At 34.8% G+C, this 16,260-nt stretch overlaps 1 protein-coding gene across 1 annotated transcript; it reads left to right on the top strand.

The window, feature by feature from the left end:
* The first annotated feature begins 7,137 nt into the window (after positions 1 to 7,137).
* On the top strand, positions 7,138 to 15,625 carry LOC137404847 (DNA fragmentation factor subunit beta-like). The gene is made up of 7 exons (XM_068091075.1): positions 7,138 to 7,165; positions 9,670 to 9,849; positions 10,926 to 11,105; positions 11,190 to 11,278; positions 12,937 to 13,122; positions 14,267 to 14,388; positions 15,427 to 15,625. Exons 1-7 carry the CDS (start codon positions 7,138 to 7,140, stop codon positions 15,623 to 15,625), a joined length of 984 nt encoding a protein of 327 aa, XP_067947176.1.
* Positions 15,626 to 16,260: the final 635 nt, after the last annotated feature.

Here is a 16,260-nt window from a genome sequence, read left to right as displayed (position 1 = left end):
CTGGCACACCTTTTTTTAGTTGAATATAACTAGTAAGATCTGCAGAGATTAACAGCATAAATGACTTGCTAGTGACTACTTTAGAGCTTTGGTTAAACCGAACCACTTGGCCATTACATTCAGATATCTACAAATAGAAAATTCTCACTTTGGCAATATTGTAATATCGAATATGACAAAAAATTTTATGACTCACGTTTGATTAATCCAGCATGGATTTTTATATTCATCGAGAAACTTTGCTTTGTGACAATTGTCAAGAGCTTTGTACACGATTCCCTTTCCAACTTCATATGGCTTAGCTAGAGTTTCCGAACCTGTCAGCCTGCTCTGTCCTACAAAATTAAAACTTTTCCTGTAAACATATCTAGGATAATGTACTAAAGCTTTGAGTATAGATTTCTTGCTTGATCTGTGGAAAATAAATATAATTTGAAAATGAACTTCCACAAAATTGTTTTTTTTTATCAGAAAGTATGGGTATTTTTTCATCATTTGCAATTGTTTTTGATGTTTGAGATAATCTAATGGCCAGGATGTTTCAAGGTTAAAATCAGTAAAACTTGATAAAAATACTCTGAAGAAAAATATGTGCAGAATGAAGTCACTAGTTGCTATTATTGTTATAGTTGAAATCAGCTGTTGCAATCAAGTTACAGCGTTATGCCTCTCTATTCTGTCCAATATCTTTACAACTATAGTTGCCATAGTCATATTTGATTTGATATGTTTGATCCAACTCATGTTTATTAATTATAATTTTGAAATATCCTGACAGTCAAATCAACTCAAGCATCAAAAACAATTGCAAATGATACAGAATAGTCGACACCTTTTTAATAAATACGATTAACATTTGGTGTAAGCTGATGCTTATCTTTTCAAACTGGCCAAACAACTCAGTCTCTACTCAACTATCAAGGGACGGCAAACAACAGCAGCCGAAAGTTGTTGATACAATTGATTACTCCCTGTGTGTTGCTAACTACATGTAAATCATAAGAAAGAACTATTTTCCAGTAAACAAAAAAGCTCTTTGCTCCTTTCAATATGACTCACAATTTTTACCTTCTATGAGCTGCAGCTCTTGTAATATTTCTACTGAAAGTGTTCATAGTTGACCTAAAAAAGCACAGAATTCAATTTTGCATGAAAATAAAGATGTATTTTTGGAACAAAACGACATATTTCATCAAAAATACATATACAACAACAAATTGCAGAGCCGTTGATATCTTAGAAAGAGCCACTGAGAATATATGCTAGTTTTTTGCCATCAGGTTTTTTTACTGAGTAAAAGATTAGAAATATAATTTTTAACAAACTTTGTCTTTTAGTCAATTGATATACAAATTCAAAGAAGTATGCTGAAGTACTAGTAGTATGCAATTTAGAGAAAGTATCATTTAGTATTAATAATATATACCTTAGAGGAAGTATCCTTTAGTACTAATAATATATACCTTAGAGGAAGTATCCTTTAGTATTAATAATATATACCTTAGAGAAAGTATCATTTAGTATTAATAATATATACCTTAGAGGAAGTATCTTTTAGTACTAATAATATATACCTTAGAGGAAGTATTTTGTAACACTAATAATATATAGCTTAAAGGAAGTATCCTGTAGTACCAATAATATATACTTTAGAGGAATTATCCTGTAGCACTAATAATATATACCTTAGAGGAAATATCTTGTACTGCTAATAACATATCCCTTTCAGAAAGTATGCTTTGGTGCAAATTATATACCAAAACTTCGTATTAGAAGGATACACATTTTCACAAACTTTGCTTTTGAAAACATTATATTAATTGATGTAAACAAAAAATGGAAGCTATTGGTTAGTCTGTAAATACAATGTGAGGTTAGGGCTATAAATCAGCGTTCAGTTTACATGAAGTTTATCTTGGTTCCTGTGAAAACGTAATTTTACGTGAAGCTTACATGTATCTTGGTTCCTGTGAAAATGTGATTTTTACTGTCGAATTTTGAGAGCAAGTAGCACTCCGAACAAGTATTTTGTACATGTGCTGCTATGAAAATGCGCACATAGGAATAAACTTTACGCAACCTGCTCGATAAAAATTAAGTTTCAGTGTATCACGTTGGTAACTTAGAGATCAATTACAGAAAATACAAAACTATAAATTTGCTAAAACAAGACTATTACTTGCGATCTATTAACTCCATTTATTAAAGTAGAGTGGCTGACATTGAAAAGTCACTAGTAATACACATGAGTTTACAAACAACCAGGTAAAATTTTGTTGTACTTCAAACTCTTAACAGCTTTTCGTTTTTGAAAACTGAATCTTGAATATTTGAGCTACATGTAATTGATTGTTCACCCATAAGTGTTCATGCAAGTTCTATTAACCAGCAAAACTTACAAGATCACCTCTTTTCTGCTCTGTTTATAATAATTGTTACAATGAGAAGGCCAAAGGACTCTGTAATAACTCTTTCCAACTAGCAATGCATAATTTTTCAATAGAAGGTCAAAAATTTAGCCCTTTTATGCCAAATATCAGTAACAATAGCAGCCAGTGGTACCACTGAAGTGATACGCAAAACATAAAAACAACCCTGAAAGATTGGTTGCTGTTTGATAATAAATTTTACTTAATCAAACTACATATACATCATGTCTTCGTTTATAAAACTGTTAAAAATATATTATATCGCATGTGTTGCTAGTAGAGATGCTTTGCACAATGAAAGGTCTGTATATTCTACAGTCTTACCTAGAAAAGAAAGTCGTGTAACAGATGAAAATGTCTGGTTTTGAAGACTAAACACGATCAGAAGAGCTGATATTGAGAGTAGAGCGAGCAGTAAAAAGCACCCCTGCTTCGACATAATGACGCGTTCAAATGCTAATAGAGCAAGCTAACGTGCTTTTTCTCAGCTTTCAAATTAAGCGAAGCTTGGACTAACTTTGTTAGTTGCATTCATTAAGTCAAACAATGCGATGAAAGTTCTCCTTTTATTGCTATTCCATTCATCTGTGGTGCCATTCAATCCATTGTGCCATCTAGCTGTGAAGTTGCTGTATACATATAATCAAAAGCGAGCAAGATTATGCATAGAAATTTAAACATTTTCAATAAAGTAGCCTGTTGTTAGATGTTTAAGAAGTGTTTCGTCAGAAACCAGAAAGAGTTGTAGAACTAATTATTTTGGCGACCTGGCGGACAACCAGAAGCATATAATCTTGTGAAGTTTACATAAAATCAGACAAAAAAATATGAAAAGGCTGAGTGTTCATGCGCACTAACATACAGACACAGAAGTTAATATATGAATAAAGATGGAAACAAGCTAGCAAACAAGAAAGCAATCAGACGAGCATGTGAATAGGCAAACAAGAAAACAGGCAAACTAGCAAATGCATGTGCACAATGAAAAATTTAATTTTGTTAATATAGGTTCTTGAAAGCAAAAAGTTGAAATAATTTTTCTAAAACAAAAAGTCTTAACAACCATTTTTTTATGTTTTTCCCATGAATGTCATTTCTGTTTGTTTCATTCAACTTAATCATTCGCATTTGGATTTCATAGCTGTCAGACAGACAGACAGACAGACAGTTTTCCACTTACGACTCAAAGTGTATCTTTAAAATTAGTGTATTAATCTTTTCATTAGTACAGGTAAAGGGCATCTACTTGTAAAGAGGATGCTTTCAGCCTTTTCAGCTTTTTCAACTTGCAATTTTATGGCTAATTTTCACTATAATAAAATCTGTGTCTGCCTGTTTGTTGGTCTAAAGCCATATTAAGGGCATCAAAGCAAAAGGTGTCTTGCACAAGAATCAAATTAGGATATTACAATTCGCATTCAAGTGCGTTACCGACTGCGTCACTTGACTACCTTTCCATGTCTAAGTGTGTTACCGACTGCGTCACTTGATTACCTTTCCATGTCTAAGTGTGTTACCGACTGCGTCACTTGACTACCTTTCCATGTCTAAGTGTGTTACCGACTGCGTCACTTGACTACCTTTCCATGTCTAAGTGTGTTACCGACTGCGTCACTTGACTACCTTTCCATGTCTAAGTGCGTTACCGACTGCTTCACTTGACTACCTTTCCATGTCTAAGTGCGTTACCCACTACGTCACTTGACTACCTTTCCATGTCTAAGAATAATTGTGCACATAGCTATTACACATGATAATCTCTCATGGTCAACAAGACTGCCAAAGTACTAGTTCATCTATCGGTTCAAAGCTGAGACTAAAAGTTGAGAGAAATATTGCTCTATATTGGAGTGAAACCTACAAAAAGAGGGGTGTCCGACTAGAGCGCTATGACCCACACTAAATGCCATCTTTGCTGTAGTCTAAAAGAAATTTTCATTTAGTTATCATACCTGAGAATCTCTCATGACGCACCAAACTGCCAGAGTACTAATAATGACAAGGCGTCATACTTGTGTCTCTTAACTATCTGAGCACATAGACAGTATCACAATATTTACAAAATTGTTTCTGTCATGTGTTATCATTATTAGATAAAAATGGTTGACTAATACCCTGCCTATTGCATAGACTTAGCATTGAACATCGCATTGATTTTGATTTACATTTAAGATCTTTTGGTGAACCTGCAATGGTATTTGCCAACATATTTGCTGTTATTCTTTGTGTGGATATCTACGGTCGCTCAAGAAGTCCAGCTAAGTAAGAGTTAGGAGAGCAGACTGCGGCCTGCCAAAAATGAGAAAATAAATAAAGGCCTGCCATCAACAACCGGGCAATATAAAGACATACTTATGTCAATTGTAGTTCACTAATATGTTTCTCTGGTAATGTTTACTATGCTTTTTTTCAATAAACCTAAAATAATTCATTGTTTTCAAACTTTGGTTGGATGCAATGACTAACGATACTGGTAATAGTATAAGCAAGAATACCAGAAGAAGTAATATAATCCGTAATAGTATAATACGTTATAATATAATAAGTGAAAATACATCTAATAAAAACATAATATTTTAATCATTAGTATAATCAAAGTAGTGTATGTCCTTCTGCCCTTCCGTCTGTCCTTGAACAAGAACCAGATTCAAAAGCATGTTCTACCACTACACAACTCAGTCAGTTTACTACTTCTTCCAATATGCAAATAACTATTACTCATGACAGTGTCTCACTGCACATGGGGCTAAGAAGCATACTAGTTAGTATTAATTTAGTAAGTAATCATATATAGGTCATATTATAATCAATAATAATACAATGAATAAGTATATGATACTTATTAATTAAATACTATCTAAAGTGGGTTGTAATGTCTACTCAAGCTGAGGTAGGAAACCCTGTCAGAAACCTGGGAGTCTGAGTACTCACTTCAATATCATAGCTGTTCTTCATAATAATATCTCTATGAATGTATATGTATACCTACATAATACATGTGTTCTATATATAACATACAGTATATAAAATACATAAATAATGCATAATTGTACATATGCATATATAAAAATATATATAAATATATATATGTATACATATATATATATTTATATTTAAATATGTTAATTTGCTAGGACATGCTTGTCATCTGGACTGACAAGCTTGTCTTAGCAAACCAACCAGATATAGCGGTGGTAGACGAGGAGAACAAGAGGGCTACTATAATAGATATAGCAGTACCCAATGACTACAATATAGCCAGCAAAGAAAAATACAAGGTAGAGAAATATCTTCCTCTTGGAGAAGAGATTGAAAAATGCTGGAGTGTAAAAACAACTGTGATCCCAGTAGTCATTGGGGCACTGGGCGCAATAACACCGGCGTATAACATGTGGCTTGCCCAGATTCCAACAGCAATCAACTCAGGTGAATTGGAGAAAAATGCGCTATTGAGAACAGCTAATATCTTGAGCCAAGTGCTCAAACTCCCAGGTCTCTGGTAGGAGACCCGAGTTAGAGAAGAAAGTACTACCCATGCGGGTTAACCGGGATGAGGAAACTTTTTTTTTATATATATAAATATAGATTTTAAAAAATCAGACTATTCACCTCGGTTAACCCATTTGGGTGGTATTTTTTTATCCAACTCAGGTCTCCTACCAGAGACCTGGGAGTTTAAGCATTCATATCCAGATCTTAGCTGTTCCCAAAACTGCGCTTTTTTGCAAATCACTTAAGTAGATTGCCGTCGATATCTGGGCAAGCCACACTTTATGCGCAGGTGTTATTGCGCCCAGTACCCCAATGATGGCTGGAATTACAGTTGTTCTTACATCTCAGCATTTTTCCATCTCTTCTCCAAGAGGGAGATAATTCCTCGCTTTTTCCTTTTTCTTTGCTGGCTATATTGTAGTCATTGGGTACTGCTATACCTACTATAATAGCCCTCTTGTTCTCCTTGTCCATCACCACTATATTTGGTTGGGTTGGAAGGACATGCTTATCAGTCCAGATGTGAAAGTCACAGAAGATTTTAGCACGATCATTCTCATTTACCTGACCAAGAGCTTCCCAGCGGTGTTGTGGCTTATTAAGGTCATAATCATCACATAAACTTCTGTGAAGTACACCTGCAACATGATAATGCCACGCAGTGTATGCGTTTCCTGCTAGCTGTGTGCATCCACTGCTGATATGTTAGATGATTGGATGGTCTCAAGTGCATATTTGTACAGTCCACAAGTAGGATCGTTTCTGGTGTGATAGATTTTTCTTTGAAGTTGCTTTGTTGGGAGCACTTGATCCTAAACAGCCAGAAGTAGCGACTCTGTATTGGCCGTTAGGTTTCCTTGGTTCAGCCACATATATGTCTGGTGGAGATTTTCAAACTTAGATATCCATTGATGGTAAGCACCATAAAAAGGTTTCCTGTGCCAGTCAAGTTCCTCATCATTACTGTGAAGCTCCATTTTTGGAGCAGCCGACTGAATTTCATCTAGCAACCGAGGTGGCCATAGAGGCGCCATAAGTTTCAATGCTTTGTTCTTCCTCTTTCACTGTCTGCTGTACACTTTTGAGTCCCTCACCTCTGTCTTTCCTATTGAGATACAATCTAGCAGGATCAGATTTTGGGTTCAGTGCTCCATGCATAGTCAGTTTATGAGTTGCTATATCTGTTTCTTTGATGGCTTTCTCAGTCCACTTTATTATGCCTGCTGGATATTTTATCAATGGCAGTGCGTCCGTATTTATTGCCATGATTTGATTCCTGGCATTGAGTTGACTTCGTAAGACCTGCCGAACGTGTTTCTTGTATTTGGTAATGGATTTTTGATGTACTTCGGCTTCATGGTTGATGCTGCTTTGCATAATCCTCAAGTACTTTCACCCTTTTTTCTATATCTCTGGTGGTACTAATAGGCATTTATTTTTATGCCATCTGTGTGCACAGAATGGTTTTTTTTGAGAATTAGCCTTTCACATTTCTCAATACCGAATGTCACTCCGTTGTACATAGAGCGCAAAGGTCTAGACTTCAGGACAGACACTGGGTTCAGTTTGGTCAAACAAAATCTCCCACAAATTTTTAAAAGATTTCTTACAAATTTCTAAAAAGTCAAAAAGTCAAAGAGTCAAAAAAGTGAAACTGTCAACAACTCTCAGGACAGACACTCAGGGCGGAGCGGACGCGTAATCAAGGCTCACATGATTTGCATAGTGAATGAGTGAAAAGCAGTTGTTTAATATACGATTAATGTGTTCTAAATGAGTTGTTGCTAAGCCACCGCTTATAGTTAAAGGTTAGCATAATAAATAACAGGCCCCAGGCTTGAAGAGTATCAATTGATTTTGAACAAATAAAAGTTTTTTAGTAAAATAAAGGAGCTGTACCGTATGGCAAGCGCAACCAGCATTCAGGTCCTGCAGTTGTGTGTCTCTATGATGGCCTGTACAGTGGCTGCATGTTAATTGGTGCCAATGAACAATATAAGATGTATGTGCTAAATGATGTAGTACGTGATTATTTGTTGTAGAGACAAGTTTTGCTCAGAAACTGGAAGTGAACTAGAACTTAAAATGTCAAGGGTGTTTATTAAATTAAAGAAAAGAACAACATACCATTTAATCTATTTTAGCTCGAAAGAGGAATTGAGAGAGCTTGCATGTCTATTTTTCAGAGTAGCATAAACTACTTAAAACACTGGAAAAGTTAGATACACAATGTTTACAGTTAAATGGTTGGAGAATGTTACAATTTTAGTCAGTTTAGCATTTCCCTGTTAGTACTAGTGATATGTATTAGAATATTCTATTATCTTTTAGATCATAAACCACAATTATATAATGAAATAATTCTCGATAGATTTACTACTTGTTAAAAAATATTTGCTACCGAAATTGTAACGAAAGAAGTTAAATTAGAAATTTGTAATTGTTAAAAATGCCAGCGGCTATAATATGGTTGTTTCAACTTAGCGCAGATCGATTTTTCGTGAGTGGTACAAGTACAAACACTGCAAGTTACTGTTTCTGGAGATATATAATAGCGAGGTGCAATTTGAGATGGAAAACTACTCACAGAATAGACTAGCTAAGCTCATATTGAAATCTGTGTACATGTATATGTCTATAAATACAGCCACTTGTAATACGGATATCTTTACTTGTTAAAGTTGAGGTTCATTTTGCCTGTAGTTCTACTAAAAATAACTGGAAGAACTAGTTGAATTTAATGAACATGCTGATATTTAGTTGGCGTGATACAAAAAAGACAAGAAGCTACAAGAGGTTGTCTACTCATTGCAACTCCTAAGCTGTTTTAATCTAAACTCCGGAGTGTTTTAACTGCGATTAAGTTTTCCTGATGTTCTTTTGTAAGCATAATGAAGTTACATAGATATACCCTTGATGTAGTGCATTTGATAGGGACCAGTTACAGTACAGCTGTAGCTTGCACACACCAGCAATTTTCTGGTCAAAATCAACTACATGTAGAACAACTGCATTTTTATGGTCGGTACTTGGGTTAACAGTAAACCAAGGAATGAACTAGATTAAATGTTGGAAAATTCGAAGCTAATTAGAATCTTTGTTTCTTTGCCAATAGTCTCATTTCTATTGCTGAGGTTCTAAGGCTACAAACTAACTTTTTGCTGAGTTTTTTGATCCTCTCAGAAGATAAGATCAAAGAGTCATCATTGATGTAGTTGATGTTGTAGATTAATAAGAACTATTAATCAGATTAATAATCAGAAAGACTAATAAGATTATTAAGAGTATTGAATATGAAGATGTCTCTATTACTATAAAGAATGATGAACATCTTCGTAGCGGCCATCCGTCTTCAATCACCATACGATACACAGTATTCACCCTAAAGAATAAAAATTGTATGTAAGCTGTCCACTAGTTACGAATCAATTGCTAGATTAGAAAATATAAAGTTGAGTGCTTAAGATTATATATTCGTAGACAATGATTATTCTATTGCTTAGCAAATTTAGTTTAATGTTTCAATTTTTCAATCTTAGCAAAATTTTAGTTGAATTTTTCAATTGGACCGACAGCAAACGCGAAAGATACTTCATTTTAGAAAAGTCAGCATTAAAGTGGTGAAGACATGTATATGAGTATCTAACAGAACAGAATATATTAATTTATTAGTATTATGTTAGCATTGTGTAGTAGAAATACTACTATATAGACCAGAACAGAGTTATCTGTAATTGTCACATTTTAGATCAGATAGATCAGGTGAAGAACCAGTTGGAAAGAAGGAATGGTGTTTCAAAGAACACTTCAGTACCATTGGGCGTGATTCTTTTTCACTATCCGCTGCTTCGAGGAGAGCTTATGAAAGGTAATCCACGTCCAGGAAATTTTGCTGAAAGCCGTCAAGAAGATCTTGAGTGGTTTAAAGGTCTGTTGACAAATTTAGGAAATAAAAATTTGAAAGCTTTAACAAATTACAAAGCAAGGCGCAGGCTATATTACCATTTCAGAATAAATGCAAGCAATAGATATCAACTGGTAGAGATATTTCTCAGCTTCCTAATGCATAAGTTATTTAGAGATCTTTGACAATTTGGAGGTAAGTTAGCGATTTATTGCATTCAAAAGGTCCACAAGAAAGAGAGGGCAAAATATAGGCAACTTTAGCTTCACTACAACTCTGGGGGGTTATTTGAAAAATACACCGCCAGCCTTCATTTGAATGCCACCTTCAATTGACTGCCATTAAAGTAAAAGGGTTGGAAAATAGAGCACCATAGCGTTCAAATAGAGGTTTTACGGTACTCTTAATGTAATGCATTTGATATAGACCAATTACAGTACAACTGTAGCTTACACACACCAGCACTTTTCTTGGTCAAAAAACAACTACAAGTAGATTAAAAGTAACCTAAGGTATGAACTAGATTAAATGTTGGAAAATTTGAAGCTATTAAGTATCTTTGTTTCTTTGCCAATAGTCCCATTTCTATTGCTGAGGTTCTAAGGCTACAAACTGACTTTTTGCTGAGTTTTTGATCCTCTCAGAAGATAGGATCAAAGGGTCATCATTGGTGTAGTTGATGTTGTAGATTAATAAAGAAAGCGAGGATATGATACAAACTTTTGGCCGTCATTTGTCTTCTTACAAGCCGCCATTCGTGATGTTAACCCTGACGGATAAAAATTGTTCGTAAGGATTCCAATAGTTGAAAATCAATTGCTAGATGGTAAAATTGTATAAAGTTGAGTGCTTGATATAATATAATTGTTGACATAATTATTCTGTTGCATGGCAAAATTTAGTTGAATGTTTCAATTGGACAGACAGCAAAACTTAAAGATATTTCATCTTAGGAAAGTCAGCATTAAAGAGATGAAGACATGTATATGAGTATTTAACAAAATAAAATATATTCATTTATTAGGATTATGTTAGCATTGTGTAGTAGCAATACCACACAGATTAACAGATCTGAGTTATTGGAAATTGTCACATTTTAGATCGGACAAAGCAGATAAAGAGTCTTTTGGAAACATGGAATGGTGTGTCAAAGAAAGATGTAAATCTTGTGTTCCCGATTCTTTTTCACGACCCGTTGCTTCGAGATGTGCTCTTGAAAGGTAATCCACCTGCAAGAAATCTAGGTGAACGCCGTGAAGACGATCCTAAGTGGTTTAAAGGTCTGTTGAGTAAAATCACCATTCAAAAGTTATGCAATAATAAATAGTGCACTTTGTCATGATACGTGAATTTACTTATTGCAGAACTTGGCAGTGGGTTCAAGGATATGGAAACTAAATCTCAAGGGATGGAGGAAAATTCTAGGAGAAGAATAAAAAATTTCCTTAGAAAGGTGAGTAGTTTTTTGTTTATACTATGAATATTTCTATGATATGAGTATTTCAAGAAGAAAACAGTAGTAATAAACATGTAACAAGGTCAGAGTATTTAGGAGCGTGTATTTATGCATATGAATATAAGACTTTGAACATAAAGTTATAAATACCTTTAATTTGTTCTCTTATACAATACGAATAACTTTATCATGTGACTATTTCTGACTGACTGTAAATTTGTACGCTCTTATTTGTCAGTCACACTGTGTCTGAATATTACTAAAGTTATAATTTTAACATATATTTATAGTGGATTCGTTCTCCAATATGGTAATCCTGTCATAGTTTTTAGACATATTATTTATTGCCAGAATACTTGGTTCATCAAAATTCTTACATTTACAACCATAGTCTTCTTATGTGTTTCTATAAAACTACTGGTGTAGCTAACAGCTGTGTAATATCTGAAACAGTTGTATAGTTTTTAGCATCACGCAATCATGTACAAAACAACGTACAATACCTCTGGGCAGCATCACAAAGCCTGTGCATGTACACCATTGGTTTTTTCAGCAGCACTCCCTTTTTTGAGAAAATGATTTCACTACTTAGCATACTGCAAAATTGCTTTGTATTTGCAAAAAATACTGAGTTTTTGATGCTAAATCATGTAATAACATAAAATTTAATAAGCTATTTTTTAATTAAATTAGTAAAATGTATAATATGTTACATATATATTTTATCCACCCCATTAAAGCTATTTAACAGCTCCATACAATGAGCTAACAGTAAAAATTAGTTAAGGCAACAGAGGGGACAACCCAATTATTGTATTATTGTGAAAACTAACATTACACTGCCCTTCTCTTCATTGTCATGTACTAATCAATGAATTGTATCCATTAATGTCGAGAATGTTTGCTAGTTAAGAAATACCTACATTAGCTTTGCACTTTTTGAAAATTTTTAACATTGCTGGCATCTCAGTTGCTAAATTGGCTGGTGACAAAGCTAATTTTATGCTTTGAAAATGTTCCAGAAATGAAAAGTCACTATCTTAATAAGGATTTTGGCAGCTAATAAGTAAGGATATTTTAAAGTAGCATTACATTTTGTAAACTAATTTTTTAGTTTATGGCTTGTCATTTATCACCTGTTTTAACCTGTCACCTGTTACTATTTACTTATTGTGGCCGTTTACAAAACACATCAGCTTGTTATTAATTTCTGTGAATATCAGCCTTGAGGTGTCGAGTGGCTGATACTCTCATACTGTTTAAGAGCTTCTATTTATGTTCATAAATGAATTCTGCTGTGTAGTACAAAGTTGAAGTAAACAGAGATGTTATTGTTCAAAAACTACCTATGTAAAACTTCTAGCATTAAAGTTGAAATATTAAAAGCTTATCATAATAATTAGTATACCTACCATATTTTTATATTACTTGATCTGCAAATTGTTGCCCTGTGTACATGTTTGTAGCTTGTATAAAGTAGTCCATCAAAAACCACCTATGAAAATATTTGGTGTTGAATTTTGCTGGAATATTCTAATAAAACGGTATCTCATTTCATTCAGCCAAACAAGGGAAAGTTGAAAAGTTGATACCTGCTTTGGAATTAAAACAACACGATGTGACCAAAAGGTGGGTTAAATTTCATATTATTTTAGGCAAAGAATCGCATGCTTTCACCTGAGAGCAATCTAAATGCAGCTCAAAGAGCTGTAGCCAAAAGGATTCTAGATGAGTGGGAAAAAAAGCTAGAAGATGAGGACTACAACTCCCACTACTTTTCTAAAGCTCACCATGATAAAGGGGCCTTCTGTGATGCAGATGGATTGTTAAGGTGTGAAGGGGTGAGTTCTTGCCAATTAAATAACCAATATGATAGCTGAAAAGCATTTTGGCCAAAAATAAAACTTAAGATTACTTGAGATAGTTTAAGTTGTCATTAGCGAGAATACTCTCCCACTTATAGATTAGACAACTCCTACAAATTTATTGACTATTGGTAGGTCAGACAACTATTAATAAACTGAAATGAACATCTTGGAGCTGATCATAAAAGTTGAGGTTTGACAAGTTATCGTTGGTTAAACAATCAATCAATCAAAATGCTGCATTTTAAAAGTTCTCTGTGCCGGTCCTTTTTAACTCAAATTATGTTATTGATACTCTACTTGTAATTCCTTTTCTAGCTCTTGTTACTCATTGTCCAATGATCTAGATCTCTTGTTGTACATTTATTTCACTGATACAACATACTAACTGACTAGTATTTATAGACGTTTATAAACACACAGTATAGGCCTAAATATCATAGTTACAAAATCACAGTAACTGATTTTGACAGCTATTGAATATGCACAAGTAAAGCTATAAGACCATGTCATTGATGCTTTTTCATGAGTCATACTGCGAAACACCACTCCTTTGGCACGAAGTCTATTGAAACCTGGTGAACACCTAATAATTTCAAACATGGAAATGTTTAGGAGTTGTTTAGTGATAGATTATGTGGTAGATTTGGTGGTAGAGGACGCAAGTTATTTGTTGTCATGATAAGAGATTGTATGATATAAATATTTATCATTTATGTAAGGTCTGCAGTGCTGTATGCATTTAGTACATTACCATAAGCTAATCAAGGTAAAATATGTTGACTTAATACTTGGCTTTGTATGCTAATTTATTTGAGAGCTTTGATGTACCATTGTTATTTTTCTTGGACTACAATGCTGTTCTTTTGTAAGGTTGTAGGTACTTCGTATTAGTAGCTTTTGGTGAAAATAAACAGAATAGTGCAACAAACCAAAGTAATTTAGTGGTGGGCTATTCAAAGGCAGACGTGAAGAGTATAAGTTTGAACACTTTCCTAACTTGCTATGTTATTGTGTTGTTTAAACTCTAAAGTTGCTATGGCATATATATTATCTCTTTTTTTAAGCTCGCCGACTATTTACTGAAAAACAAATTAACTATTCATACGTGGGTTTTCAGGTTACCTTGGATGGTGGGTGTCAATATGAGAATGATCCGAATCATCCTATTACCCACACTTTCAACCCTTACTTGTCAAAAGATACACTACGTGCGTTGCCGCTGTTTGAGTTTGACCACCAGTAAGTGTAGATTGAAGAAATGCCTCATACTCTCTCTTTCCCTTTACCTCTCCTTATATCTCCCTATCTCTCCCTATCTCTCCCTATCTCTCCCTATCTCTCCCTATCTCTCCCTATCTCTCCCTATCTCTCCCTATCTCTCCCTATCTCTCCCTATCTCTCCCTATCTCTCCCTATCTCTCCCTATCTCTCCCTATCTCTCCCTATCTCTCCCTATCTCTCCCTATCTCTCCCTATCTCTCCCTATCTCTCCCTATCTCTCCCTATCTCTCCCTATCTCTCCCTATCTCTCCCTATCTCTCCCTATCTCTCCCTATCTCTCCCTATCTCTCCCTATCTCTCCCTATCTCTCCCTATCTCTCCCTATCTCTCCCTATCTCTCCCTATCTCTCCCTATCTCTCCCTATCTCTCCCTATCTCTCCCTATCTCTCCCTATCTCTCCCTATCTCTCCCTATCTCTCCGTATCTCTCCCTATCTCTCCGTATCTCTCTCTCCTTCTCCCTCTCCTTCTCCCTCTCCCTCTCCCTCTCCCTCTCCCTCTCCCTCTCCCTCTCCCTCTCCCTCTCCCTCTCCCTCTCCCTCTCCCTCTCCCTCTCCCTCTCCCTCTCCCTCTCCATCTCTCTCTCTCACTCTCTCTCTCACTCTCTCTCTCGCTTTCCCTCTATTTCTCGCCCTCTATTTCTCTCCTTCTATTTCTCTCCTTCTATTTCTCTCCCTCTATTTTTTCATATCTCTACTTTTTGCTTTTTTATCTCTCACTCTCTCTTTCTCTTGCACTCTTTCCTTTCTTTTTTCCTTCACTCACAACTGCTCATTTTTTCTACTTCTCTTTCTCTTTCCATATCCACTTCTCTCGTTACTTATTTCTCACTTTCTTTTTCTTCATTTTCTTTTTCCCTCCTTTTATCTCTATTTTTCTCACTATAGTCCACTCTCTTTTCTTCCTTTTCTTTTCTCAATATTAGGAAAATTGTTTATTCTAAACAGTCATTTGGTTGGTTTCACCTTATCTAACTAGGAGTTGTCTGTTTTGCAGGATTGAAAAGCGGAAGACTGTGGCTAGACTAATGGAACTAATTCATGAAGGACATGATGTCAGAATAAACGTTGACTATTTCTATGACCTTTTATTTACTAGGGTGAACATAAGGCTTGTTCTCACTAAGTGTCATGAAAGAGAGGACCACACAAATATGGGGCTAGATGAGGAGCAAGTTTTGCTCCCTGAAACATAAAATGGTTGACAGTAAATCATAAAATAAGTAGCCTAGCCGAGGAGACAAGTCCAATTATTGTAAAACTAACATTACACTGCCCTTCTTTTGACTGAGATGTACCAACTGATGAATTGTATTCATTAATATTGAGATAACTCGCTAGCTGAGAAATAGCTACATTAGTTTTGCACAGTTTGTTTGAAAATTATTGGCATTAAGTTAATTTTGCTCTCATGGTGTGAATTTTTTTTTATTTCATTCTTTTTGTTGAAGATTTAAGCCTGAAACGTGTCAGTTTTTAATTGATGTTAAATGTTGTTTTAAGTATCAATTAAATATCTACACTTCAAATATATCCTATGTAAGAGTTATCATTCCTCCAAAGAAGTATAGAAAAACTTAGATATATGTCATACCAAAGTCTATGCGCGCAGCAAAAGCCTAAATCAATGATTACAATACTGTTAACCAATCTAGTCATTTGTTGCTGTTCAAAGTTGACCAGAATGAGGTTAGTCCACTTAAATATTAGTCTTGTTATAGCGCAAAGTTGCGATATTTTTCAGCAAGCTTTAATAACTGTTTCAGTGATGTCTCAGTATGAAAAATGAAGAATATTGATAAGATAACTGTAGCTTTGTTGCTAGAGACAA

The sequence above is a fragment of the Watersipora subatra genome, chromosome 9 (assembly GCF_963576615.1).
Source record: "Watersipora subatra chromosome 9, tzWatSuba1.1, whole genome shotgun sequence".
In the NCBI taxonomy this organism is placed as follows: domain Eukaryota; kingdom Metazoa; phylum Bryozoa; class Gymnolaemata; order Cheilostomatida; family Watersiporidae; genus Watersipora; species Watersipora subatra.
The sequence above is the reverse complement of the archived record's forward strand: the minus strand, read 5'-3'. Positions and strand labels throughout refer to the sequence as shown.